Below are 25,770 nucleotides of genomic sequence, written 5' to 3' on the forward strand. Positions count from 1 at the left end.
CATAACGTGTCACCAATTTTTGAATACCCTCCTCATAAAATTCTGCCACCTGACTTCTTGTTAACCACTGTATCAAAACTGTTTTGACTTCGTTATCGTCTTGAAGACGCTGACCGCCCAGGAGTTTCTTCAAGTGCAGGAACAAATGGTAGTCGCTGGGCGCCAGATCAGGGCTGTAGGAAGGATGATCTAGAGTTTCCCATTGAAAAGATTTGATGAGACCTTTGGTCCGATTAGCCACATGTGGACGGGCATTGTCATGCAACAAAACGATACCTTTACTCAACTTGCCACGTCTTTTGTTTTGGATTCCACGACTCAGATTGTTCAATGTCTCACAATAAGACGCTGCATTGATTGTCTCAATACGAGGCCGAAACTCCACTAGCAATACTCCTTTTCTGTCCCAAAAAACTGTGCACATGATTTTCCGGGCAGGAATTGTTGGCTTAAACTTCACTTTTTTGGGTGATGATAAATGTCGCCATTTCATGGATTGTTGTTTCTTCTTCTTCACAGATCTCACGATGATTATCGATCGATTTTACGCCTTTAGCACTAAGAAATCTTATAACAGCCCGTACTTCACAATCCACGGGACTCGCGATTGTCAGAGGCATCTTAAACACTCAGTAAACAACGTACAGAATGAAGAATCAGACTGTAATGGCGTAACTAGCGTGCATGTGCGGAACGCCGACCTTGAGGTTGCGGCGGCGGAATCTCAAAACGGTACTTACTTAAAAAATATCGTATTATCGTATTATACAAATGAATCTAATAAATTATGAATTCAGTGAAATATTTGGATTGAAATCTAAACTTATAGATTGGAAGTTACTGGGTTGAATAGAACATTATATTTCTCCCTGTATACTAAACGTAGGCCTTTTCAAAGTAACAGGTGGTTGAGTGAATGGTTTTATAAGATACGTACATATTTTCGTCTGGGTAAAAATTTCAAGTGTTGAATAAATATAAATCTCCCGCGTCTATATTAAGCTGTTTCTAATGACTGTTGTTATTAAAAATAAGATAAAACATTTCGCTAAGAGATGTTATTAGTCAAACGGAAAGACTGAAGTTTATAGTACCGTTAATAGATACATCTTTTAAATAATGATATATTTGAAAGATAACTACAAATTTTTTGTACATCTTTTAACCTATCCTATTTTGTACGTCCACGTGTGTTCAAACCATTTTATAACTTTATTTTCGGTGTTGTCTTCTTCGCTTTCTTCGCCTTAAGAGGGACTTATATCAAGGCATCATCGTCATTTATGTAGTAATGTAATGATCAAACGAAAAAATTGTAATTTTCAAATAAAATTACCGAAATAACGATTTGAAATCACCGTTTAAGAGATTTCAAGGATAATAGGAAAAAGTTGGGTATTTTGAAAAGTTTGTGTGGGAACTTTAAAGAAAAAAATAAAGAACCTGTGCACACAGTTTCATAGAGAAGCACCCACAAAACCACAAGTGGACAGTCCCCGAAGAAAAAGATGAAATAGTGTTATCACGATAGTTTTCTTTTCTTTTGAATCTGAATTTATTACATAACCTGATAAATAATAATAATAGTTTTTTGAAATACAATGCTTCATTTAAGTGAAATCATTCCTGTCATGGCATGGCACTTTCCTTTATCAGCGCAAATGTTTCTAAATTCACACGATAAAATCAATTTGCAACCTAACTAAACTTAACCCAACCTAACCTAATCAAATATGAAATGTACGAGGTCTGGCTATTAAATAACGAGACTGCCCGTCTAGAGGGCGCCCTAGACTAGACAGGTGGGGTAAAAAACAAGTAGTGCGGTGGGTATCTAGATATCTTATCTATGCACGTCGCAAAACACGTTTCCGTCATTATTATGGTATTTATGCAGTAGCGGTTTGAAACGAATGTGTTTTTTCTCGTACCGAAAACCAGGAGCAGCGTATCCATCTTAAATTTCTAGTTAAATTGAAAAATCTCCGACTGAGTGCTATAAATTGCTGCAAGAGTTCTATGGGGATAATTCTCTATCTCGTGCTCGTGTTTTTGAGTGGTGTAAGCGCTTTGGTGACGGCCGAGAGAGCACTGAAGATGAGCAGCGCCCATTTCGTCCTGTGACTGTTTCAACTCCGGAAACAGGGACCAAAATCAACCAAATTGTGCGTGCAGATCGTCGAATGAGCATCCGGATTATTGCCGAGACTGTAAACTTTTGTCTGTGTGAAGTTGGTGACAAAAAATCTGACTCCTGACCAATAGCTCTTTCGTCAACGGGTCTGCTCGGATTTCCTTGAAAGGTTAGAAAAAAATCTGCTTTGAAAGGGACCCAATTTGAGTCGATGGAAGTGGTAAAGCAAAAAACGGCAGAGCTCCCAAAGACCCTAACCAAAGAAGACTTCCAACACTGCTTCGATCAATGGAAAAAACGTTTGCAAAGGTATGTGGCGAGGGGTTTGAAGGGGAGCATTCGAATGTAGAATAATTTTTATAATAAAACCCTTATTCGTAACTAGTCTCGTTATTTAATAGCCAGACTTCGTATTGGCGTGAAAAAGTAATGAAATGTAGATCAACCCTGTCATTCTGTTTATTGTTTATTTTCATAAAAATCTTGCTTTTCTCAAAGAAAAATGGCATATATTATGTTTTTTACCACTTTCATTTTTCTTATCGTATTTTGAATATATTTTTAGTGGTGCTATCATTCATTTTTCAGAAACATTCAGCACATCCTTGCTCAAGAAAGTTCTAACTATAAATAGTAGAAGTAGCAACGTTTGGAGGAGATTAACATTCCCCACTATTATCCCTCATCATCATCATCATCACAATCATCATAATCATCATTAAGCCTTTCAATCCTTTGTATTATGGCTATCGCTTTTAGCGCTTTTTCGAGGTGAATTACTCCTCGTTTTCTATTTGTGTTTTCTTTATAGTTTATCGTTTGTCTTGGCTGCTTTTTGTCATTATTTTCCATTATTTCCGGTTCCGGCATTTTGCCCTTCAGTTCTCTATATTAAGTGCTCTTATGTCCTCTTTTATTTCGTTTCTCCAAGTCTTTCTCGGCCTGCTTCTTCTCCTTGGCAACAATGGAATCGATCCATTACGTTATTCTTTTGATCGTTTCAGTTGGGTTTCTTCTCATTATATGCCCAGCCCATTAGAGTCTTTGTGCTTTTATGTATGTTTGTTTCCATCGCATACGTGATTACTGGTCTTATTAGGATTTTGAATATTTTTATTTTGTTTTGTTTGGTTATGTCTTTGTTTTTCAATAGGTTTCTGTTTTTTCATTAGCTTGATAACTTTTTTGTACCCTTGCCTTTATCCTATTTCTGCTTGTTTATCCCAACGTTATTCCTAGACAGTTAAAGGTCGTTGAAAAATAATAGACTGGTTTTTTGGGTTACCCTTATTCCCGATATTACCAGAGTGTGTTTAGTACAAATTCATAACAAATAGCGTAATACTGATTGATGATAATTAATTAGCCGGACGTTTCTCTTTGATTTTATTAAAAACAAGATCGACTTACCTCTGGAGCTGTTGGTGACAAAGGTACTCCCGGTCTCGGAGCCCCTATGTACCTGTTGAGGTCCGAGCGACATTCGTCCTGAAAATAAGGATCAATTTATTGTAACAGATGACGTTTCCAGCACAAAAAATTTAAATAAGCAAGTAACAACGCCATCTAAAAAATGAAACATTCTTTTCATACGTCTGGTAATTAAATTAAATCCGCCTTTTGAATTATCAGAAAAATTATTGATTATTTTGTATTGTAGTAAATATATATATATTTTTTGATTTGCTAGCATCAGGTTAATTCGTTTTCTTCAACATAGTTACCGATTTTGGTTAAGCTCATCTTTATTCTTTCAACTAAGTACCCAGAGCAACGTTCGTGCCAGCCGGTAACATCGCGACGAACCCATTTCAACCGAGATCATATAATAATTAGACCAGTGATTCCCAAAGTGGTCCTAGGGTCCACGGGAAGCTCTACAACAGGAGTGTACTTGAATTTCCATAGTAAGATCTGATTATTTTACGAGTTGGGAATATTATGTAAATCTATCAACTAAAACTATTAAGTATTTTGAAAATTATTTACGAGAAAAAAGTTTGAGAACTTCTGAATTAGACGAGAAGCGCACGAGAGTCCGTTGCTTGGAAGACGTAAACACCGATGTTTTTAAGATATTCTGGAAATCTTAAAGATGCATTTGGGTTACGCGACAACACTCAAGGAGTTCATTCGGAAGTATACCTCAGGTGAAAACGGGAACCTTCTTTTTGGATGTTATAACAGCATTCCAAAATATTATGGAATTAAATGGTATATTTTCGAATACAACTAGAATGTAATGAAAGTTTCAATAGACTACAACTTGCATTATTTTTCCAGTAAACACTGGAACTTTCTTCATGAACAGAAAGTAGAAATGTGAAGATAGCGAAATTTTTAGCTCTTTTTTTTTGTATAAAAAATGTAACATTTTTCTTAGACGACAACAATATTGTGGAATGTTCTCGAATATTCTTTAAGATTCTGGATTGTTCTACAAATTTCTATATGGCAAAATTTCCTTATATCTTTAAAAGCAGGCTCTTCAGGTGAAAACCACTAACATTCTCATGAACGGAAGGTAGAACAACGATTCGAAGTCTTCTAGAATATTATGGAACGTTCTCGACTACTCTTGAATGTTCTAGATTGTTGTATATATATCCAGCGAAAATTTAAGCTCTTATATCTTGAAAAGTACCCTGTTCAGGTGAAAAATGGAACCTTTCTCATTGAAGGAAAGTAGAACAACATACCAAATTGTTCTTGAATGTTGTGGAATGTTCTCAAATAATCTCGAATGTTCTGGATTGTTGTATAAATGTTTTGAAAGCGAAACGTTCAGTCCTTATGTGTTAAAAATTATTCTTTTCGGCTAAATACTGACAACTTTTTCATGGAAAGAAGGTAGAACAACATACCAAATTGTTCTTGAAAGTTGTGGAATGTTCCCAAATAATCTCGAATGTTCTGGATTGGTGTATAAATTTTTTGCAAGCGAAACGTTCAGTCCTTATGTCTTAGAATTATACTTTTCAGCTAAATACTGACAACTTTTTCATGGAAAGAAGGTAGAACAACATACCAAATTATTCTTGAAAATTGTGGAATGTTCTCTAATAATCTCGAATGTTCTGGATTGTTGTATAAATGGTTTGAAAGCGAAACGTTCAGTCCTTATGTGTTAAAAATTATTCTTTTCGGCTAAATACTGACAACTTTTTCATGGAAAGAAGGTACAACAACATACCAAATTGTTCTTGAAAGTTGTGGAATGTTCCCAAATAATCTCGAATGTTCTGGATTGGTGTATAAATTTTTTGCAAGCGAAACGTTCAGTCCTTATGTCTTAGAATTATACTTTTCAGCTAAATACTGACAACTTTTCCATGGACAGAAAGAAGAACAACATACCAAATTGTTCTTGAATGTTGTGGAATGTTCCCAAATAATCTCGAATGTTCTGGATTGTTGTATAAATTTTTTGAAAGCGAAACGTTCAGTCCTTATGTATTAAAAATTATTCTTTTCGGCTAAATACTGACAACTTTTTCATGGAAAGAAGGTAGAACAACATACCAAATTGTTCTTGAAAGTTGTGGAATGTTCCCAAATAATCTCGAATGTTCTGGATTGGTGTATAAATTTTATGCAAGCGAAACGTTCAGTCCTTATGTCTTAGAATTATACTTTTCAGCTAAATACTGACAACTTTTCCATGGACAGAAAGAAGAACAACATACCAAATTGTTCTTGAATGTTGTGGAATGTTCCCAAATAATCTCGAATGTTCTGGATTGTTGTATAAATTTTTTGAAAGCGAAACGTTCAGTCCTTATGTATTAAAAATTATTCTTTTCGGCTAAATACTGACAACTTTTTCATGGAAAGAAGGTAGAACAACATACCAAATTGTTCTTGAAAGTTGTGGAATGTTCCCAAATAATCTCGAATGTTCTGGATTGGTGTATAAATTTTTTGCAAGCGAAACGTTCAGTCCTTATGTCTTAGAATTATACTTTTCAGCTAAATACTGACAACTTTTCCATGGACAGAAAGAAGAACAACATACCAAATTGTTCTTGAATGTTGTGGAATGTTCTCAAATAATCTCGAATGTTCTGGATTGGTGTATAAATTTTTTGCAAGCGAAACGTTCAGTCCTTATGTCTTAGAATTATACTTTTCAGCTAAATACTGACAACTTTTCCATGGACAGAAAGAAGAACAACATACCAAATTGTTCTTGAATGTTGTGGAATGTTCCCAAATAATCTCGAATGTTCTGGATTGTTGTATAAATTTTTTGAAAGCGAAACGTTCAGTCCTTATGTATTGAAAATTATTCTTTTCGGCTAAATACTGACAACTTTTTCATGGAAAGAAGGTAGAACAACATACCAAATTGTTCTTGAAAGTTGTGGAATGTTCCCAAATAATCTCGAATGTTCTGGATTGGTGTATAAATTTTTTGCAAGCGAAACGTTCAGTCCTTATGTCTTAGAATTATACTTTTCAGCTAAATACTGACAACTTTTCCATGGACAGAAAGAAGAACAACATACCAAATTGTTCTTGAATGTTGTGGAATGTTCTCAAATAATCTCGAATGTTCTGGATTGGTGTATAAATTTTTTGCAAGCGAAACGTTCAGTCCTTATGTCTTAGAATTATACTTTTCAGCTAAATACTGACAACTTTTCCATGGACAGAAAGAAGAACAACATACCAAATTGTTCTTGAATGTTGTGGAATGTTCCCAAATAATCTCGAATGTTCTGGATTGTTGTATAAATTTTTTGAAAGCGAAACGTTCAGTCCTTATGTATTAAAAATTATTCTTTTCGGCTAAATACTGACAACTTTTTCATGGAAAGAAGGTAGAACAACATACCAAATTGTTCTTGAAAGTTGTGGAATGTTCCCAAATAATCTCGAATGTTCTGGATTGGTGTATAAATTTTTTGCAAGCGAAACGTTCAGTCCTTATGTCTTAGAATTATACTTTTCAGCTAAATACTGACAACTTTTCCATGGACAGAAAGAAGAACAACATACCAAATTGTTCTTGAATGTTGTGGAATATTCTCAAATAATCTCGAATGTTCTGGATTGTTGTATAAATTTTTTGAAAGCGAAACGTTCAGTCCTTATGTATTAAAAATTATTCTTTTCGGCTAAATACTGACAACTTTTTCATGGAAAGAAGGTAGAACAACATACCAAATTGTTCTTGAAAGTTGTGGAATGTTCCCAAATAATCTCGAATGTTCTAAATTGTTGTATAAATGTTTTGAAAGCGAAACGTTCAGTCCTAATGTGTTAAAAATTATTCTTTTCGGCTAAATACTGACAACTTTTTCATGGAAAGAAGGTAGAACAACATACCAAATTATTCTTGAAAGTTGTGGAATGTTCTCTAATAATCTCGAATGTTCTAAATTGTTGTATAAATGTTTTGAAAGCGAAACGTTCAGTCCTTATGTGTAAAAAATTATTCTTTTCTGCTAAATACTGACAACTTTTTCATGGAAAGAAGGTAGAAAAACATACCAAATTGTTCTTGAAAGTTGTGGAATGTTCCCAAATAATCTCGAATGTTCTGGATTGGTGTATAAATTTTTTGCAAGCGAAACGTTCAGTCCTTATGTCTTAGAATTATACTTTTCAGCTAAATACTGACAACTTTTCCATGGACAGAAAGAAGAACAACATACCAAATTGTTCTTGAATGTTGTGGAATGTTCTCAAATAATCTCGAATGTTCTAAATTGTTGTATAAATTTTTTGAAAGCGAAACGTTCAGTCCTTATGTATTAAAAATTATTCTTTTCGGCTAAATACTGACAACTTTTCCATGGACAGAAAGAAGAACAACATACCAAATTGTTCTTGAATGTTGTGGAATGTTCCCAAATAATCTCGAATGTTCTGGATTGGTGTATAAATTTTTTGCAAGCGAAACGTTCAGTCCTTATGTCTTAGAATTATACTTTTCAGCTAAATACTGACAACTTTTCCATGGACAGAAAGAAGAACAACATACCAAATTGTTCTTGAATGTTGTGGAATGTTCTCAAATAATCTCGAATGTTCTAAATTGTTGTATAAATTTTTTGAAAGCGAAACGTTCAGTCCTTATGTATTAAAAATTATTCTTTTCGGCTAAATACTGACAACTTTTTCATGGACAGAAAGAAGAACAACATACCAAATTGTTCTTGAATGTTGTGGAATGTTCTCAAATAATCTCGAATGTTCTGGATTGTTGTATAAATGTTTTGAAAGCGAAACGTTCAGTCCTTATGTGTTAAAAATTATTCTTTTCGGCTAAATACTGACAACTTTTTCATGGAAAGAAGGTAGAACAACATACCAAATTGTTCTTGAAAGTTGTGGAATGTTCCCAAATAATCTCGAATGTTCTGGATTGGTGTATAATTTTTTTGAAAGCGAAACGTTCAGTCCTTATGTATTAGAATTATACTTTTCAGCTAAATACTGACAACTTTTCCATGGACAGAAAGTAGAACAACATACCAAATTGTTCTTGAATGTTGTGGAATGTTCTCAAATAATCTCGAATGTTCTGGATTGTTGTATAAATGTTTTGAAAGAGAAACGTTCAGTCCTTATGTGTTAAAAATTATCCTTTTCGGCTACATACTGACAACTTTTTCATGTTTTTGAATATTGTGGTATATTTTCGAATACTCTGGAATATTGTGGACTGTTCCTTTACTTCTATTGCGCAGAATTTTCAACCTTTATATACTAAAAAGAACGTTTTTCAAATGAAAACTGGATATTTGTTCTTTGACGTTTGCCTCTGCCATCGCGTCTTCATTTGTCTGAGATTGTCTCCCTCCAAGCCAATTTTTTAAGTTTAGGAATATAAAGTAATCAGAGAGAACCAAATCAGGTGTATATAGCGGATGATGTAAGAAATCCTTAATTTTCTGCATCAGAGGGGTACGAATTAGTACACGTATTAATTTGTATTTATAAGAAATATCTGAGTTATAATAATATAAAATGAAATTTAAAACTTGTAAATGAAACGTTTGTAATAGCGAAATATTAAGTTACTATTTGAATATTCATGATTTTCTTGTGTTTATTTATGTAAAATTTAAAATGCGCCTTATTAGCAGTTGCGTTAACACCTTTTGTAAGAAAATTAACGTAAATATGTAACATTTCTGCCTCACCTTATTATACAATAAGATTGATTGAGTCATAATGAAAATTTAGCATGGAATTATTCAAGAAATCAGATAACCGAAGTAATTCAATAATCAACAATTCATATAAAGCTTTTGTAATTTTTTCCTCCGACAGAGACGGTTCTAGTACAATATCTAACAATTCTTATATACACCATGTTACATTTGATTGATGTGATAGAAATTTGGTACATTATGAATATTTTTTAGTAAGTAAAATGATCATAAAAAAAAAACAAAATGAACGAATTTGATCGATACGGCATTTACAAAAAAATTGCAACACTGATGTGAATATGTCAAATCTGACATTGACAACGTGTTGTCATACTTGACTTTCGAGTCAAGTCAAGTCATCATGGTGACTTTTGGTGACGAAGCGCCATCTCGAGCAACCGTGTTTAGTCGATTGTATCGTGGTCGAACTTCGCTACAGGATAATTTCGTGAAGTTCGTCCAAAATCGGCTGTTGTGCCAGAAAACATCGATGCTTTGCTTATATGATATTGCAAGATCGTCTTGAGATATACCGTGAGATTGAGGCATACTTGGGCATTAGTTGGCTATCAAAAAGAAGAAAAATCGTACAGTTCTTGTTGGGTAAAATAAATTGCAAGGTCAACGATTTTCTACACCTAAAGACGCGCTTGATGCGTTCAAATCACACTTTTGGAGGTACCTTAATCGGAATGGGAAAAATGCAAAAGTGTATTGTGTATCTTGATAGAGAATATTTTGAAAAACAATAAAGCCTTATCCAATTAGATATATTTGTTTTTATTTATATATCTCAAAACTGAAGTACTATTAGTAACATAAATTGGGTAATTCTATACTTTTGCGGTCCCCTCGTTTTTTGGCTTTAGAAATTTTTTTTAAATCTTAGTTTTTACAGCGCATTTACGAAGGATATTATGGGAATAAAAAAACGAAAACTTATATTAGTTTCAGGGCTTTAGATGTTCATGAAAATGCACTAATTCACGTATAATTGTTGACTCCAAATAATCAAATGAAGTTGTTATATTTTTTTTTCATAATCTACACAAAAAAAAACGGACAAATTGAAAAAAAATTGTACAAAAATGTTGATTAATCATGTTTTTACAATTAAAAATATTAATAATTTCTCTTAAAATTGACCTTTTCTCACCTATAATCGTTTGTACCTATTTTATTAAGTAATGATTAAAGTTATATGAACAAAAACATTCTTAAAATCACTTATTGTAATCAAGTGTACAATATTAAAAGTAAACTTTAAAAAATTTAAAATTTTCACAATTAAAAAAAAATGGTATCTTACTAGGGTTGACTGTTAGAGATAAAATATGAATAAACAAACATTTCTCATTTTTTTTTGCAAAATGTTTGTTTTTTTGTGTGGATTAACAAAAAAAAATTGTGTGTGTCAGCTCCGACGCACGACTGGAGTTTACTCCTTAAGTTCGATAGTCTAACCAGACGCAAAAAGAGTTTATTTAACTTAAAAAAGATTAATACTGTATAAAAGGGTAAATTTGTTAATTAATGAAAATAATATACATATATAAATATATATTTATTCAATTTATTCATTTCATATACATTTATTATAACTAATCGACGAAATATTTTACATTAAACTTTTTACAATAGTCAATTTCAGATGTGCTCGATAATTCATATTGGGTTGATTATCTAATTTTATGTGTTGTTTTCAAATATATATTTATATGAACTACATCGATAAATATTAAAATATTTAATGAATACAAATTGCACATGCTCATACATATAATACATGAATTATAACGTACCTTGCAACCACGTGTTTGTTAGATGTTCCGGCAATATAAACTACACCTCTTTCTGCCATAGTTATTTGAAAATACTTTCAGTTCACTTTAGCGGAACACAATGATAAAAATTAAAACTTCCCAATGACAGCAATATAAGTATGTTGACGCTGACAAATTAGAAAGTTGCGCATCATAGGGTGCGCACCAAAAACGTAACGAGGTCATTCATCGATAGATTTTACTCCTCACATTTTTCTCATACCGGGCCCCTTATTAAACTCCAATATATGAACTGCGTTTGATGCTTTGCAAAAAGTTATGAACGATTAGAAAGTGCGTTTATTATCACATTTAAAGTCATAAAACTATATGAAATCTTTTTCCCATATGTTTTTTTCATAAAACCGCCGTAAAAACGAAGATTTAAAAAAAATTCATCGAAATCGACTGATTTTTTGATTTTCTATACTGCGAAAATATAAAATTACTATAAATTGATATATTCAATTCAATGTTGAGAAGTTCTGAAGTTTTCCAACATTTATTTTTAATTCTTGTACACCATCCCTAACGTGTTCGCGTTGTATACATATATTTTTTTCTCATTTTTTTTACTTAAGCGCGAATGTTTTGTCAGTATTAAACTTTGTTGAAACGTTTACAACAGTGGACATTTTCAAAATTCAATGATTCCACTCGGCTAAGCATCAAATATTCTGTTTTAGTTTTGAAGAATTTCAATGTAACTAGAATTTAGACAGAAAATGTTCCGAAAATGCATTTTTCCTACTAATCCTCTTCTATAGCATGCTTTTTGTCAATATAATTATAATTTTTGTAGCCGCAAGTTAAAATTATTATAAAAAAGTTGAATTGAATTGAAGAATATTAAGTTAGTTAATTGACTATAAAAAATAAATTATAGTTTAACTATAAACATTTTCTTAAGTTGAAAGACGGTCCAGAAATATTAATGTTAATCGAGAATGTTCTATTCAAAAGAGTGTGCGAGATGAAGAACTTTCATTTTGGTTACTATTGACGATCAACGGGGTATTAGCACTAGAACTTTATCTAGACAAAGTGTCATATCAAGATCATCTAGATATAGAACTATTACTCTATCCATATCATGCCCAAAAAATGCAAGAAGTGTTATCTCAAGACTTGGTTCAGCAGGGGAATTGTTTGCTTTATTCGTTAGAAAATATTTCTGTGAGAAGAATCACGCGATTCGGAAACCTCCTCCGATATTCATCTGCGCTACTTCTACAGTTTCCTTCACACAAATTTAATACCAATAACATATCCACTTGTTCGCTAAATGAAAATCGAATAGCAAATCGTCAAATTTGATGTAAAAACAGCCAAGTTTTGATTTTTTTGTCAATTTTTAAATAACATTCTTGAAAACTTGTCTTTGGTTATACAACTTTTCCTTGAAAATGTTAGTTTTATGATAAATTCAACAAATGAAGAACTTCTGTAATATTTTGAGGTTAGGTCACCTCTATTTAACCCCTCAGAATGGTTCAATCGCTATCTACTTATCCCTAGTTAATGCCCTTTACAATCCCATACAGTTTACCAAATTTGGTATTTTTAATTTGAAGAGCAGCAAAGAGATTAAGTTTTTTCGAAATTTTGGTTCCCACTCTCCTCAAGGATTCAACTTGGTATAGTTGTAAATTGCCCCATATCGACATATCTTATGCTCTGCTTCGAGTTGCAATAGATTATCCAGAAACTTCAATTCAGCAGTGGTTTTTGGCTTGGATGGTTTACCATTAAGACCTGCTGACGTCCATGCGCCATTTTACATGTTGCGATAAAATGTCCGTCTGTAATTCTCAGCAGAGCATCTTTCTCAATGTGGGAAAAGGTAATTTCTTCAAATAGAGTCGTTGAAGATGCTTTGTCCAAGAATAAGGTAGGTTTTCTGTATGCCTTCTACGACAAACGGTGTTGGCTTCATTCTAGATGAATATTTCACGTCATTCCAGTTCATTTGGGCCTTTTAATTGCTTCGATGTGTTCCAGCTTTCTCCATAATGATATGGTTTAGTTTTTATTTTATCCTTCACAAGAATCGCAGGATATTTCGAGACGTTTGTCACAAAGTGGAAGATGTTACGACTTAAGTGATATGATACTCATTATCGTTTCATTTTTTCTTACTATTTCACTGCATTAATAAGAGATACTTGGTTGATTTGAAAGCGTATGAACATTGAACAAGTACAAGCTTATCGCAGCTATTCGAAGAGGCGCGATAGTTATGTCAATCGGTAGCCTGGCTCATGGGAATTTAGTCGATCTGGTGCGTTTCTCCGAAGCAGATTGTCCGTTGTGCGTGCGTGAGTTTTAAAACAACGGTAATTTGGCTTGAAGAGATCGCATCAACACTGGATAGATCCAAAGTCTTCTAAACGGTCGAAAACATAGACAGCGTTAATCGGTCTGTTCATAACGAGCGTGAATTGTTTATTCGGAAGCGTGCTGTTGCTTTAAACGTACAAAAATCATCATTATTTCGCATTTTACGCAAATACTTGTGGTTACATCTTAACAAAATTCAATTGGTGTGAGAATTGATTCCTTAGGATACTGGTCATAAGCTTGACTACGTAAACCAGATGATTGAGCGCTTTCCAACGTTCACGAACATTTTGATTTCGGATGAAGCATACTTTCATCTTAATGGACACGTCCGCAAGCATAATAGCCGCTACTGGAGCGCTGCCAATTAAAAAAAACAAACATCAGGAAGTATAGGCCTTTACATTTTCGAAAATGAAATGGAACACACAGTTGCAGTGGATTCAAATGGTTCCAGTAGGAAGAAACAACGTCAAACACGTGCAGAAGATCGCACGAATTTTTCTTGGCAAATTGATTTCCAGGAGAGGTTACTCCACATAGTCCCAATTTAACAACTACGGACTTTTTTGTGTGGGGATATGTCAAAACTGAAGTTTACACTAATAAACCGACTTCTTAGGCACGATTAAAAAAATATTCGTCACGAAATGGCAATTACGAAGAATAACTATCGAGCCTTACTGGACAATATTGCATGACACTTGACATTATGCAAGTTTTTTGCCAATGCAATATGGCTACCACTAACAAAAATTCTATTTGTAAAAATAAACAAATTTCTATCCTCAATTTTTGTTCAATATTTCGGGGCCGGTTAAAAATGATGATAACAAATCTAAGTAAGTAACGATATGAAAAAGTGGTCAGTGAAGAACTGTCAATAATTATATCTGCTGCTGTCTTGCTTTTGAAACCTGATTGACACGTTGATTGCCAAGCCAAAAGTAACTGAATCTCTCCCTAGAATTGTAACTTGCACGACATAAAACTATCATCAAACTGATGATGTTGTAAATGCGAAATCTTACATAAAACAATAAACTGAACTTGCACGTTGTCTTGTCATGTCAAGCGGCCTCAATTGAATGCCGTGAGCTGGTTACATTTACACAATGTTATTTTCACCAATTACCAAGTAATGTATTTTAATATGTAATAAACTCCTCACTGTTCTCAAAATTGTTTTTTTTTAATGTGAACTTTCATTTGAGATCCCTTCTATAAGGCAAATTTTTTAAAGTACATACAAATGGATTCCGAGTTGTCTTAAAGCCCGTTTTATTTTCCGGAAGCATGTTTTTTAGAGGTAAATAGGTAAGTCGCCTTCAATCGTCGTACTTTCAGATCCCCTGTACTTATCTGTACTGTGTCGGATTATAAACCGTTTATACGTTCATTCGATTATTCATCTAGACTTCTCTTCTAAGGATGGTTCCTTGCCTGACCTAGAGATGATGGTAGTTTTTTGAAAATACCACTTATTAGAAAGTACACGATCTATACAGCATATATTTCAAGTTTCAAGACGCTACGTTGTGCAGTATTTGTTTGGCAGCCATCGATATTGAACTTATTCAGTGAATTTGTAAACATGGAGAAAATTGGTCATCGTTATCAACAATATAAATGAGGGCGTGCGATCTGCACGAAGACCAGCAACTCAGTGGTCGACCAAATGAGGTGACGACTTCAGGAATATTGAAGAAAAACCACGAAGCTGTACTGGATAATGGTCGACTGAAGGTGCGCGATCTAGCAGACGTACTAGGCATATAAAATGAAAATTTGGACAACATGTTTCCATGAAGTGTTTGTCAATGTTTCATTCAAATAAAGCCGAATGTTTGCACCGTTCCATAACCATTGATGAAACGTGGGTCTATAACTTCAGGCCCGAAACAATCAAAACAATGGTCTGAAAAGGGAGAACCGGCTCCAAAAAAGGCTCCAGGCGGTTTTTTGGCATGCGCGTGGGATACTTTTCATTTACAATCATGAAAAAGGGAAAACTATCAACAGGGAGTATTATACGAACGTTTGAGCGATGAAATCATGCAAAAACGGCCGCATTTGACTAAGAAGAGTTGTTTCATCAAGGCAATGCACTAGCACACATATCCGTTATTGCAATGGCCAAAACGAATGAATTAAATTTTGAAATTGCTACCTCATGCAACCTTTTCGGATTATTTTCGTTAGTCGGATTATTTTGAGGAGCCTGACGATTCTTATTATAAAAAATGAATATTATCTAATAATATAATTTTTTATAAAATGTTTGTGTTTTCTTTGTTGGTACGTCTGAGACCATCCTCGTATTTTCATTCGCTTAGAATGGGATATATTAATTTATTGTTTTATGTAAAGTTTATCTATGTTTAGAGCAAAAATGCTAGTTTCGGTCCTGTCCATGATTTATATCTTTACTAACGTCAGTTACCTTCTGTTTTATCTACTGACCTCGAGAATGATAATAGCAAATTTAAATGTTTTTTTAATACTTCCTTCTCAACAAATTCTCACAAAAGAATAATGTGAAATTTTCAATGAATAGAGGACAAGTGGTACGAACTTTAAATTATATTGTTCCTAGCTTAATAACAAAACCGAAACGAAGGTTGAGGAGTGCACTTGTATTTTACTTTCGCTAGAAAATTATTTACTTTGTACAAGTAATCACAATAAGACATTATTTTCACGACAATAAATGTACTAAAAAAAGAATTGATGTAGTGACGATAATTCATTTGTTCTCACATGATGATTTTTTTTAAAATAAAATAAAAATAAACGAGGATTGTCCATAAAATAAGGTTCCCAGTAGCAAGGAACTATCGACAACGTTCATTCTTGTATTAGCAGCCGTAAAACATTAAATTGCCATTTGATTATCACGCCAAGTGTCAATCAATGTTATTCCCAACTGTGTGAGGTGTATGGGAGAGAGTGTGGAACATATAGACATATGGTGCAGAGATTTCAACGAAGAACGTACATATTTGGATGGAATACTGTCTCACACCCCCTTTACAGTCCAGATTTGGTTCCCAGTGATTACCATCTCTTCCCTGAATTCAATAAATACATGCGAGAGACGCATTTCTCAATCGACGGAGAATTAGAAGAAGAATCTTTATTCTCTTAAGCGAAAGAGTTGAGGAAAGATTTTATTGAACCAGGTTCTAAGGTTTTGAAGGTTCATCTTCTTATTCCAAATATTTTGGCTTGCAGGACGGACGACTCGGAGTAATGCATAACTGGAATCGTTGCAAATTATGTAGCAGAAGTACTACAATCTGCAAGTTTTTATGGTTATCATTACTTCTCGTTCCTTTTTCATTCTTCTGAGTACTTTCCATTTGTTACTTGTAATTTTCTGCTCATCTTCATTCAAGGTCGAGGTCTCAATTCCATCTTTCTTGGGTCTTGTCATTTGGAAGGGATCTTATTATCGAATATCTTCTTCGAAGAAGTTCAAAGGAATACCACGAAAGAGCAGACGTGAATCTGGCAGTGAAGATGGATTGTAAACGGTAAAGAAGCTAACACAGTATATAAATTAGAGTGGAAAGAGACTGGTAGAGAAAAAAATCAAGGTAATCAACATCCATAAGCAACCCAAACCAGTAAAGGGACAGGGTATAAGGATTATGTGACTGAATACTAATTATATCGGCTTGAAATTGCATTTATTACGTCAATGAAACTTTAATCACTAAATTTCATCAATACATTTGATATATGAGACTAAATTGTATTACTGAGTCGTTGGAATAATGTTATACGTGGGCTGTTCAAATAAGATCAAGACTAACGCTCAGAACTGCGCTATGAGGACATGCGTTATCCTGAAGAAGAATCCTGGAATGCTCCTCCGTTTCTAGTGATGTTTCTAGTGTGTTCTCAGAAGGTTATAGTAGTATGTAGCATTTATGGAACGTTTTATGCGTAGGGACTTTTCGTTGGTTCCAGAATACAGTGCACATAATATTACCCGCAGACCTGGTTGTCTTCGCTTTGACTAGCATTCTCCTACTTCTTCTTTCACTCTTTAGACGACACCTTGTTTGTCTGTTGTGAAATTCCACTTGAAAAACCACCCCCCTCTGTCTCGTATTGCGCCAACAAACTTCTAATCGCATTTTTTCTCGAAGATTAACAGTTTGGGAATCGATAGCTCCGCTCTTTTGCGATATTGAAGGTGTTTGTGGATGATACTATGCTACCAATACCCATGCCGAGTTCATTCGAAAGTTTTCGAAAATTCATCATACGGTCCTCCAAAATGAGTTTTTTCACGTGGTGATACTGGACAATCATGCGGCGCATTCTCGACGGTTTGGCGGCCATCTTCGAACGCTTTGACTTATTTGAGTACAGCAGGTCTACTCAGATAGTCACTACCGAACTGATTCCCTTAACGCCGAAGAATTTCCGTGTTTGTAATGACTTCCCACACCAAAAAAACGAATGATAATAGGATGCGCAAAGGCAGTCGGCAATTTACGTTTACTCATGGTCGTAGTATGCGCGTGAAAAGTGCGTTTGTGACGAAACTAGGCTATACAGTTAGTACGGGCGTTTGTCTCGATCATATTTGACCGCCCTCGTAATTTTATTGCAACAGTTAACTTAAAAATAGAAAAATAAAATTGTGTATTATTACGATCAATTATTGTTAATGATGTTAATCGATATGAGGATATATTTTTAGATTTGCTAATCCAATTATGTTGTTATTCATGAACGAACGATAGATTTTGTTCTTATACATTATTTACCTTTAGAAACCTTCACCTACATCATTAACAGTAGTTACGAGTACCTGTTCGAAAAAAATTAATCATATTATCTGACACGGGTAATTTAGGCTGTCAGTGAATGCGGGTTTCTAAACAAATTCTTCAACTAAATCGGTCAATCTTACGTAAATTCTCTGGGAATAAACTTTCTATTTAATTAATCATGATTTTTGAAAATTAATTTTTATTGTATCGAACCAATTTGCAATTAGTTAATACTATTTTTCAAATCCTTATATCCCAATTAATTACTCGCAGAGGGAACTGATACTATATCAGGACTACTTAAACGTAAACATAAACAAAATCTCTTTAATCGAAAATCAAATGAAATTTTCTATTTCTAAAGGCTTCGAAGCAGATTGCTCAAAAAGTGATGTTTAAATACATTACGAGTATTGAATGAGTGTAAATGACTTTACAACTGAAGACTATATAAAATTCGGCCCAAAAGTCGTCAATTTATGGCTATTTAGTGGAAGGGTATTGTGTAAAACTGCACAATTCTATAATCTGGCATTTTCCTTAAAATTTATTTGATTCTAATTTATATTTGATTAGGTTAGTATACACTGCGACCCAAAGGATCTATTGTATCCCTATTTCTCGCTGTGATTTTGGAAACCTGATATGTTAATCCCACTTTTTTTAAAAACCTAGAATGTTGGATGGCTTTAATTGTCAGAGATCTTCGTCTTCTATTTCGAGCGGTCCCAGGTGTATTGCTCTGGAGTATTTTAGTGTTTCACACTTCGAGAAAATGTAGATAAAGGTTTCCTCCTCTGTGCAACAAAACCTGCTCGCTTTATTATTTTACTAGCTTTTACCCGCAGCTTCGCTCGCATCGAATCCATTAAATAAGTATCAGAAATCATTATAACAGAAAAGAACGAACTCTGTAGCTATATTAGAACCTGAGATATAGATCTTTGAATGTAGAAAAATTGCCAAAAACCTACAAAAATCCATAACTCCACATTGAATGTCCATGAATGAACAAAAAGACACATGTTCGATGGATTTTTATTGTGATCAACTGCAATACGGTGCAATATTTGGATGTGTTCAGAAAATATAAAAATTTGCGAGAAAACAACCTTTCACTTAAAGCACTTTTGGTAGGCTACAGACAAGGAAAATGCGTATGTCAAAGAGCTGGAATACACACTGTTGGCGGGGCACCTAAGAAAATTGATGAATTCCTCAATCTTGAGCATCAAGAAAAGTACAACAGCTTCAGAAGGACTTCGTCAACGCTGTTGGCTAACGCTGCGGCTGATATCAATGTTTTAAATTGGCATGGTGGATGGAAAAGTTCCTCAGTGACTGAAAAATATGTGGAAGAATCCGTCGACAGCAAAAAGATAAAAGCAAGAATGATACAAGGGGGCGAAACTTTTGTACAAGTGTTAAACCAAAACCTTACATCTTCCAGCATTATTGAAAATAAAGAAGTACATCCAGTAATTTCTACAATAAATGTTTCTGGTAACTGTAGTTGCATAATTCCATTCAAAAATTATAATAAAAGTTTAGTTATCGATGTTAATTGATTTTTTATTTCTAATTATTTCAAACGGGATTGGGAGAATTTTCATTTTCTGGACTCAAATTAGTACTGGAGAGTCGACTTCACAGTATAGTATGAAAAAAATAGTAGTTTACGTAACGTTCCGAAAGTGGTCTTTTACTGGACGAGTGAGCAAATTGCAAGCCTGCGAGTCCAGTAAAAGACCACTTTCGGGACGTATTACGTACAAAATTTTTACAAAACTGGCATTGTTGTACTATAAACTTCATATCATTCAGTTTACATTTTTATAACAAAAACTCTTTATTAACTAATTTCAACAATTTTTTTAACAATCGTCAACTTTTGGTTTACAAATATAAACATTATTTTTGGATATTTATATTGAGCGTACAATTATCATCAATTTTATTTCAAAATTATTCGTTGACGTGAGATTTTTTGAATTGCTTACATTATAATGAGTTTCTGAGACAATTTCTGTGTTTGAGTTACTTGCTTTTTGAATTTTGTTAGCTTAACGTAGCCTTCGGAAACTTGAGATGAACTCCAACCACCATGTCGATTTAAGTTTATGATGTCAGCACCTTCGTTAGCTAGCAAAGTCGCCGAACTGCGCCTAAAGCGATGCCCTGTGTATTCCTTTGGGTTTGGCAATCCCAAAAATGTAGCTATTTTGGAGGGTGCATTACCCCCGTCGACATGCACCAGTATAACCCATAATCAACAACACTTTGGTCATTAGATATTGTTCTTCTGAAGCTTCTACTAAAAACTTATCGATATCCTCCTTATTAGACTTCTTTGTTTTATACCCTACGGATTTTTTCTTCATAAACGCTGTTAATTTAAAATATTTGCTTATGTATTTCTTCTGGTACGTAGCATGGCCTTCAACATCGAATATAAACTCCACAAAGAAGAAGATTTCAGTGTTTCTGATTTTTCTGACAAATACGCCAATAACGCATCCTCACAAATGCTTATTACCTTCTTTTCCAGGCACCACTTTTCAAAAATTTGATGTTTATTCATATCGTGTCCGGGACTTCGACGGTAATAAATCGTTGCTTGGGTGCCCGCCTTAACAATTTCATCTGGTATAATTTCATCTTCCTTTAATTCACAATCAAATGCATCATTTTGAATATCCATTTTATAATTCTGTCCTCTGCCTCAATAGGCAAACATTTGCGCTGTTAGGTAGACAGTTCAAAATAAACGATCGAACTTTATAATACACACCATTTCATGGCTCGAAATGAACGGACACAGACAAAGTCAGTGGGACTATACTTAATCTGACCCTGTTAGGGTCAGGTATAAATATAAGAGTAAAATCAATTCTATTTCATCTCATAAATTAACTGGAGCTTAGTCACTTTCTCGTGAAAATTCTATGCTTCACATTATTTTTAAACTTTTGCATTGTATTTGTATAAATTTGTACATTTTTGAAAATATAAGTTTACATGACATACTATTTTCCTCACACAATAGAAATATTTTCATAATATCTAATTCAGTTTTTTTGGATTTAAAATAGCACCTTAAAATCTTACCCTGTTTACTTGTATAGTTCTTCCAATATCAATTGCAATATAAATACGCACGACACTCATACCAAATTAAGAAATGAAAAATAATGTTTACTCCCCGTATAAAATTCGGTAAACAAACCGTCAGTCCACGTGGACTGACGAACATCGAATCGCAAACATAAATGCATTGGCCTGTCGGAAGGCGTATGTACACAATTTCTTTAAAATATTCCTGCTAGGCAGTCTGCGATAAGCAGTGGCGTCGTTTGGTGAGATTTATTTAATTCATAAATTTCTTCAAATAAATAGAAATATTACGTTCTTTAGACCATGGGCGAATGAAGACAAAGGTCTAAAGTTAGAGAAAATTGACAAGCTATGCAAAGACCAAGGTCATACTCTTCTCAGACTATCTCGTTGCTATTGCATATTTAACCCACTAAAGTTAATGTGGGCAAACGTAAAATCAGAATTACGAAAATGTAGAAAAGAGATTGTAGGACTCGTAAAAAAAGTTCTAGCAGCAGACCGCCAAGAGTTTTGAAAAAACTGTGTTGAACATGTTATCAAAGAAGAAGATGAGTATCTGGTATCACCCTCTTTACAACCCTTCATAATTCAATCAAGTGATTGCCCTAGTTCAGACAATTCTGACTACCATTATTATTTATAAAGATACTTTGGGATTGAAATGTTTCTTTTCTTTTGTTTTATTTGCAAAGAATTTATTTTCCTTAATGATTTTCCTGAAAAAAAAACGAACGGGGTACAAAAAGGGCTCAGGCCACGTGTGGTACCCGGTTTAAACCAAACGCTCTTACAGGCAGATATATATTACTCATCTATTCACGTTTTATGATTTAATATTCAGTTGTAGTAAGTAAACGAAGTATAATAATGATTCGATTCGATTCGAAGTATTTATAAAAATAATAAAATTATAAAATGAGGTATCTACGCCTATGGTAGATCATACAAAATTGTCGGCAAGGCCTTTTATAATCTGCAATTGATATTGGAAGAACTATATTGTATCCAAAATTACTCGGGCCTATTTTACCACACCAAAAGGTCATCTACCTTCGATTTAAATGCTATTGATTATTTTAAACATATCCAATCTCCTGGTATATAAAAAAACAGTAAATAGATGCGAGGAAAGAACTGGAATGAGTATTGACATACCTATTACTACCTCTGCGTTAAAAAGTTCACCCACATGAACTTAATTATAGCTTACAAGCTTTGCGTGCGTGTTAAACCGAACACAAAAAAAACAAAAGTATTTAACGTTATCCAAGAGGTGATATTTAACTGAATTACAACGAGATCAGAACAAAAAACGTACACACCTGGTGTAAATAGTAAATAAACCACACGCAAGAGGTCTTCATTATCTCATTATCTTCCGAAATGAAATGGCAATCAGAAAACGAGCGAGTGCTATGCTTATCAACATCAAGTAAGCCATAAAGATAAGCGCCTACTGCGTTTCACTCGGCGAGAATTGCGTCGCCCGTAACCCCGACGTCTTAAAAAAATCTTGTTTTTAGACAGATAAGAGAAGATTCAACGTTATGCAAGGAGTTAACAAGACTTTTTTAGATTATAAAATGCGCCTTGAAGTAATACACAGTTATTATAAATAATTGACCCATTTTTTTCTATGTATACCCATGTTATAGTTTAAACCGTAGTTAGTCAGTAGAACCTCGATAAGATAAAGGCCAAAGGAAACGTTAAATAATTTGAGTTATGGAAGTTTTTACTCACTAAGTGTATAATGAGAAGAAAACCAACTGAAACGATCAAAAGAATAACGCAATGGACCTTATTGTGGCCGAGGAGAAGAGGCAGGCCGATAAAGACTTGGAGAAACGAAATAGAAGAGGACATAAGAGCACCTAATGAGAAAAGCAGCCAAGACAAACGATAAACTATAACGAAAACAAAAATAGAAAACGAAAAGTATTCAATCTCGAGAAAGAATTTTAAAGCGATCCAAAGGATTGAGAGGCTTGATGATGATGATGATGTAGGGTTTAAATTGAAGAGTTTTTTATTGGTTTTACTTACAGAGGTTCGGTTATGAACACCAAATCAGTAAAATATACTTCTTCAGTCGCAACTAAAAGAGTATGTGACTAAAGAAGTATTATACTACTGGAGATTTGTTTTGAGATCTCATTTAGAGAATACTTCTTTAGTTAAAACTACTTTAGTAACTTTGAATACTCTTTTAGTTTTAGTCTTAATCAGCATCAATAACCTGAACATGGTTTGTGTTTGGTTGAGAAATAATAACTTGTAATTGTATCATTTTAGTGTTGTGAAAAGTGGATGTTTTATGACATTCCCTAAATTGTGATAGGCTTCTTTAGTATGTGGCTTCTCAGGACAAAAAAAAAGAAAGAAAAACACATCTCAGAGGGTGACAAGCCGTTGTTTCTTGAAGTGATGAATAAAAGAAAACATGACAATATTATCATTAGAAAAAGAATAGCAAAGTGCTTGGGATGATATCCATACTGCCGAAGCAACAATGAACAAAACACAAGACCAGTTGAAAGTTTTTTGGAAGAAATATAAAGCAAAAGTAAAGAAAGCAATGTCTTAAGACTGAAGAGAAAGAATTAGAAGTATGAAATTGATGGAACGACAAAAGTTATTGTTGAGATGATTGCTCAATTTTTTAATAGCGTATCATTATAGCGTATAATTTGTGCAAGATGATGACAAAAAGCTGGAGCCGGAAGATATATGCAGTGATGAGGGAAGGATCTGAAAAAGAAGAAGAACCTGCACAAGGAAACAAAAACATTGAAGATTCAATAATTCAATTCAACTGAACACAAAGATCTAAACAGTTTTTCCCCACGACAAATGATAAGTGAAATAATCGCGAAAAACTAAATTAATACACTGTTTAAACTGATTGGTAATTTGTAGTTACATGCAGTGATGAGGAAGGATCTGAAAAAGAAGAAGAACCTGCACAAGGAAACAAAAACATTGAAGATTCAATAATTCAATTCAACTGAACACAAAGATCTAAACAGTTTTTCCCCACGACAAATGATAAGTGAAATAATTGCGAAAAACTAAATTAATACACTGTTTAAACTGATTGGTAATTTGTAGTTACATGCAGTGATGAGGAAGGATCTGAAAAAGAAGAAGAACCTGCACAAGGAAACAAAAACATTGAAGATTCAATAATTCAATTCAACTGAACACAAAGATCTAAACAGTTTTTCCCCACGACAAATAATAAGTGAAATAATTGCGAAAAACTAAATTAATACACTGTTTAAACTGATTGGTAATTTGTAGTTACATGCAGTGATGAGGAAGGATCTGAAAAAGAAGAAGAACCTGCACAAGGAAACAAAAACATTGAAGATTCAATAATTCAATTCAACTGAACACAAAGATCTAAATAGTTTTTCCCCACGACAAATAATAAGTGAAATAATTGCGAAAAACTAAATTAATACACTGTTTAAACTGATTGGTAATTTGTAGTTACATGCAGTGATGAGGAAGGATCTGAAAAAGAAGAAGAACCTGCACAAGGAAACAAAAACATTGAAGATTCAATAATTCAATTCAACTGAACACAAAGATCTAAACAGTTTTTCCCCACGACAAATGATAAGTGAAATAATTGCGAAAAACTAAATTAATACACTGTTTAAACTGATTGGTAATTTGTAGTTACATGCAGTGATGAGGAAGGATCTGAAAAAGAAGAAGAACCTGCACAAGGAAACAAAAACATTGAAGATTCAATAATTCAATTCAACTGAACACAAAGATCTAAACAGTTTTTCCCCACGACAAATGATAAGTGAAATAATCGCGAAAAACTAAATTAATACACTGTTTAAACTGATTGGTAATTTGTAGTTACATGCAGTGATGAGGAAGGATCTGAAAAAGAAGAAGAACCTGCACAAGGAAACAAAAACATTGAAGATTCAATAATTCAATTCAACTGAACACAAAGATCTAAATAGTTTTTCCCCACGACAAATAATAAGTGAAATAATTGCGAAAAACTAAATTAATACACTATTTAAACTGATTGGTAATTTGTAGTTACATGCAGTGATGAGGAAGGATCTGAAAAAGAAGAAGAACCTGCACAAGGAAACAAAAACATTGAAGATTCAATAATTCAATTCAACTGAACACAAAGATCTAAACAGTTTTTCCCCACGACAAATAATAAGTGAAATAATTGCGAAAAACTAAATTAATACACTGTTTAAACTGATTGGTAATTTGTAGTTACATGCAGTGATGAGGAAGGATCTGAAAAAGAAGAAGAACCTGCACAAGGAAACAAAAACATTGAAGATTCAATAATTCAATTCAACTGAACACAAAGATCTAAACAGTTTTTCCCCACGACAAATAATAAGTGA

The 25,770-nt window shown here is 33.6% G+C and overlaps 1 protein-coding gene across 1 annotated transcript in view; it reads right to left on the reverse strand.

The window, feature by feature from the left end:
* LOC130443238 (Krueppel-like factor 12) overlaps window positions 1-25,770 on the reverse strand; it is a 213,589-nt gene that overhangs the window by 122,682 nt on the left and 65,137 nt on the right. Inside the window, exon 3 of the mRNA XM_056777769.1 lies at window positions 3,545-3,622. Within this exon, the coding sequence (XP_056633747.1) occupies window positions 3,545-3,622 (78 nt within the window). The remainder of the gene's footprint in view (window positions 1-3,544; window positions 3,623-25,770) is intronic.

Source organism: Diorhabda sublineata, chromosome 4 (genome assembly GCF_026230105.1).
Source record: "Diorhabda sublineata isolate icDioSubl1.1 chromosome 4, icDioSubl1.1, whole genome shotgun sequence".
Lineage (NCBI taxonomy): Eukaryota > Metazoa > Arthropoda > Insecta > Coleoptera > Chrysomelidae > Diorhabda > Diorhabda sublineata.